General features: G+C 35.2%; 1 protein-coding gene across 3 annotated transcripts in view; it reads left to right on the top strand.

The window, feature by feature from the left end:
- LOC126981759 (larval cuticle protein A3A-like) overlaps nt 1-5,000 on the top strand; it is a 40,610-nt gene that overhangs the window by 25,966 nt on the left and 9,644 nt on the right. For 2 of the 3 annotated variants that reach the window (XM_050833283.1, XM_050833284.1), the window contains exons 1-3: nt 2,234-2,290; nt 4,039-4,131; nt 4,544-4,678. The exons of the other annotated variant lie outside the window; for it this stretch is intronic. In XM_050833283.1, coding sequence (XP_050689240.1) covers nt 2,279-2,290; nt 4,039-4,131; nt 4,544-4,678 — 240 coding nt within the window. In that variant the 5' untranslated portion in view covers nt 2,234-2,278. Of the gene's footprint in view, nt 1-2,233; nt 2,291-4,038; nt 4,132-4,543; nt 4,679-5,000 lie in introns of those variants that run through there. 3 annotated transcript variants of the gene reach the window in all.

Genomic DNA, 5,000 nt, shown 5'->3' on the forward strand with positions numbered 1-5,000 from the left:
AATAAAAGAAACAAGAAGGAAAGAATTAATGAAAAGAAAGGGAATCTGGGAAGAAAAAAAAAGAAATGGAAGAATATATACATGAACTGAAGGAGTTAAAAAAAAAAGATTAAAAGGAAAGAGGAATAATATTTAAACAAAAAAGAAAATGCGGCATCAAATACATCAAAGAAAGGAAAAGTTAGGGAATGAAAGAGCGAACGAGGGAAAAAATAGTTGAGGTCAGAGAAGGCTTATGGAAAGTTAAAAGAAGTAAAAAAAAAAGAAAAGGAAAACGCAGATGAAGAAAAATGAGTAAAATGAAAACGGGGGAAGGAAAGAACGAGAAAATAAAATGTACAGTTGAGGACGGAGACAGATTAAGGACAGGTAAAAAAAAGAAAAGAAAAAAAAAGGTAAAAATAAAATGGCAGATTAAAAAAAAATGAAAAATGAAATAAATGGTGAAGGAAAGAACCAACGAAAAGTAAAACGTTAATTATGGAGAGAAATATAAAGGAAACGGAAAAAAAAAGAATTAAGAAAAACGTGGATAAAAAAGATAAAAAATAAATAAAATAGCAGGAAGGATCGAATGAAAAGACTAAGACAGACATAAAGAGAAAAAAGGTAAAATTAGAAGAAAAGAGAAAATATAAAAGAAATAAAAGAATAAGCAAAACGTGGATAAAAAAAAGAAGAGATAAAGAAGAAATAAAATAGCAGGAGAGAAAGAATGAGAAGATAAAGACAGCGGTAAAGACAGACATAGAGAGAAAAGATAAAATTAGTAGAAAAGAGAAAATAAAAAAATAAAAGAATAAGCAAAACGTGAATAAAAAAAGATAATAAAGAAATAAAATAGCAGAAAAGAACGAATGAGAAGATAAAGACAGCGGTAAAGACAGACATAGAGAGAAAAGATAAAATTAGTAGAAGAAAAGAGAAAATATAAAAGAAATAAAGAATAAGCAAAACATGGATAAAAGAAAAGATAAAAAATAAATAAAATAGCAGGAAAGAACGAATGAGAAGATAAAGACAGCGGTAAAGACAGACATAGAGAGAAAAGATAAAATTAGTAGAAAAGAGAAAATATAAAAGAAATAAAAGAATAAGCAAAACGTGGATAAAAGAGAAGAGATAAAGATGAAATAAGATAGCAGGAAGGAACGAATGAGAAGATAAAGACAGCGGTAAAGACAGACATAGAGAGAAAAGATAAAATTAGTAGAAGAAAAGAGAAAATATAAAAGAAATAAAGAATAAGCAAAACGTGGATAAAAGAAAAGATAAAAAAGAGATAAAATAGCAGAAAAGAACGAATGAGAAGATAAAGACAGAGCGATAAAGACAGACATAGAGAAAAAAGGTAAAACTAGAGGAAAAGAAAATATATAAAAGAAAAAAAAGAAAAACGTGGATAAAAGAAAAGAGATAAAGAAGAAATAAAATAGCTGGAAGAAACGAATGGGAAGATAAGACATAGAGAGAAAAGGTAAAATTAGAGGAAAAGAAAAAATATAAGAGAAATAAAAGTGAGTTAAACATTTAAAGTGGAAAATACCGTCACTTTACAACTTGGATCTATTGTTCAAAACTTTTTCCCCTTCCTTTTTCCTCCCATTTATTTATTTTTTTATTTTTTGGCATGCAATTGGTAATGGATTTGCTGATGGCCGAACCGAGAGCTTGAAAATTGATGCACACACACACACACACACACACACACACACACACACACACACACACACACACACACACACACACACACACACACACACACACACACACACACACACACATTCCTTCCCTTCTTCCTTCCCTCCTTCTTTCCCTCCTTCTTTCCTCTTCTCTCATTTCCCTATTTTCTTTCATTTTCCATTTCATCCCTTTCACACACACACACACACACACACACACACACACACACACACACACACACACAAGCACACATGAGCACACACATATACAAACAAACAAAAACACACGTTGAAAAAGTATAACTGATCTGTGTGTGTGTGTGTGTGTGTGTGTGTGTACGGATCAGTGACTGTGCCTAAGCCTGTGTGTGTGCGTGAGCGTGCGTGCGTGCGTGAGTGAGCGTTAAAATCTATCACAAGTCGGTCAGGTGTCAAAAGCAACGTGTCATTGATATTGGAAAGAAAATATATATCAAATAACAATAAAAAACGGCAGTTCTAGCGACATCTGGCAGGCCCCTCACAGCCTCCGCGTCGGCCTATAAAAGGGGCGACCTGGCCTGGGTTGTCACTCATCTCCCGACACTCGAACCGAAATGTTCTCAAAGGTGAAGTGACACGAGAGATAGATAGACAGATTGACAGATAGATAGATAGATAAACAGAGAAATTAAGTGAAAAAAAATATCCAGAAAAAGTTATGAAAAGAACTTCTGATTTCGAATACGGAGAAAAGAGGGACAAAAAATTAAAGTAAAGAAAAGAAAAAAAATATGGAAGGATAGTGGAAAATTGTGAAACTTGGCGGAATATATTTGAATTTGTAATCTTAGCAGCCAATCAATTCGCAGTTTCACGCTCTCTCTCTCTCCGCTGCTCGATTCCATTTTATTTTTTTTATTTTATCTTTTTTTAATTTGGTTTCCCGCATTTTATTTCCAAGCGAACAATTCGTCAAAGTCACGCCGCGGCTCGTTTTCTGTTCTCCACGCTTCTGATTTCCGTTTTCTGCTCTCTCCTTTTCCAATTTTCGTTTTCTATTATCTGATGCGAGTTTCGTTTTCTTTTCTTTGCATTTTCGATTCACGTTTTGCAGTCTTTTTTCTAATTGCCATTTTATATTTTCTCCTTTCCCGATTTCCGTTTTCTTTCCTCCTTTTCCGATTCCCATTTTCTATTCTCTGGTATTCTAGTAACCGGTTTTTTTATCCTCTTCATTTGCAAGTTCAGTTTACTATTAATTTTGTTCTTTTTCTATTTATTATTTCTCGTTTTCTACTGGATTTTCTTCGGGTTTCCTTCACATTGCTCGATAATTGTTCTCGAAACCAATTATTTTTTGGATATTTTTATCTTATAATTATAGTATTCCATTCATTTATATTTTATACTTTTATTTTTTTATTTTTTCGTACTGTCCTTTATTATTTAATTATTTTTACGTTACTCTCAAATAGCTAACCTTTAAATCATACTTTTAATGATTCCTATAATTCTTTAATAGTTTTAAATGTGGTTTTGAGTCAAGAGTGTAATGCTCAAATTATAGTTCAACGTCCCTTCCAATGCTGTTCGAGGTCTTTCACAAATTCCTGATAGTAACGGGTAAATATCGTTCAGTTAGTTGTACGTTTTCTCTAATTTTTTTTTCGCAAATCCTCGCTTCGATTCCCGACAGTTCCGAGGAATCTGTAACACTCTTCCATAAATCGCAAAAGTTTCATTTATTATCTTTAACATTTTTCAGATCTAACAACAATTTACATCCAATCTCTTATATTTTTCGTATTAGTTTGACGTATTTCGTTGGCTAAAAACTCGGGTCATCAGAGTTCATTAATATTTCTTATGAAGTTGATAAATTTGTCTCGATTTACTTTTTACAGTTTTTAGTTTCAGCAACATTTTGCATCCCTAATCTTTCTTTTATTTAATTATTTTCCGACAGTAATATTTTTTGCAACAAACTTTACTGACTAAATTCCCTTGACTCATCAGTAATTTGCATTTTATATTTCGTATAACTCAATTATTCGATAGTTTTAGTTCTCAATGCATATCTACCTTACAAATTATGACCACAGTAATATATTTTCATTTTTTACATGTAATTCACCTCGATGCTCGCTGTTTCACCACACATAACTTTTTTTTCGTCACAATACATCACCAGCGGCAACTATTACTGTTTATTTTTTTCCATATTTCATCACCGACTCTTTCCGATAGTTCACCCGTTAAGCATTTTTTTTTTTTTTAACGTAATCCGAGTCACTTCACAATGTTTCGCCTCACCGACCTTCCTCGCTCCCGTCTCCCCTGAGCCCCGTGTGACCTTTTGACCTTCCCCCAACAGGTCATCTCTCTGGTGGTGGTGGTGGCGGCGGCGGTGCTGGTGGCCGCGGAACCCGATCCCGAGCCTGGCTACCACCAGCCGGCCTACCCGAGCGTAAGTTGTACATATCATTATTTTTTTTTTCCAAATGTTTATAACCATGACATTTTTTTACGTTACTTTGTTCATGTTCTTCTTAACCCGATAGCAGCAACAGGCCAAATTTGTGCCATGATATAAACTCCCCAAAATAGATGATACATAATCTGATCACAAATGTTTTGATATATATTATAAAACGGTTTGTGAAGGGTGATTTTTTCTCACTTTTCTCGCGTTCAATATATTCGTTTAGCTTTTTTATGCAAGTTTTCATATGTTTCAAAGCTTAATATATATAGAAATCAACAGCCATGTGAGGAGCATTTATCGTCATGCATCACTGCAACAAACTTCCTGCAGATGTTACTGTATAAACAATCCACTTTCCTATGTTCCCCAAGACCACCTCTTCTTCCCCCCACAGAAGATCCACCCGTACCGCTACAACTACCACGTCAGCGACCACTACGGCGCCAACTTCGGGCAGCACGAGAACGGAGACGGCAAGAATGTCTACGGATCCTACCACGTTGACCTTCCCGACGGCCGCAGGCAGAGGGTGAGGACACACACACACACGCACAAACACCCACACACAAAAAAAAAATACGGAGCATTACCTCTTCGCCCAGCTTGGTGTCTCAGTGCAAAGACATATAATGACTAGGTATCCCACACCTTTACCGTCCTACACCTGGGCAACCCTTTAATCCAGGTTACCCTAGTTTACCTTCCCCAGGTGTTCACAGGTAACAGTTTGCTCTCCCTACACCGGACACCCTCTCCATCACACCTCAGTTTACCTTTCTCCATCCTCCTCTAGCTCAATGATGCCAATGTTTGCCTACCTTTATCTTCCTCTCAATCAGTCACTCTAAAAT

The sequence above is a fragment of the Eriocheir sinensis genome, chromosome 49, assembly GCF_024679095.1.
Source record: "Eriocheir sinensis breed Jianghai 21 chromosome 49, ASM2467909v1, whole genome shotgun sequence".
NCBI lineage: Eukaryota > Metazoa > Arthropoda > Malacostraca > Decapoda > Varunidae > Eriocheir > Eriocheir sinensis.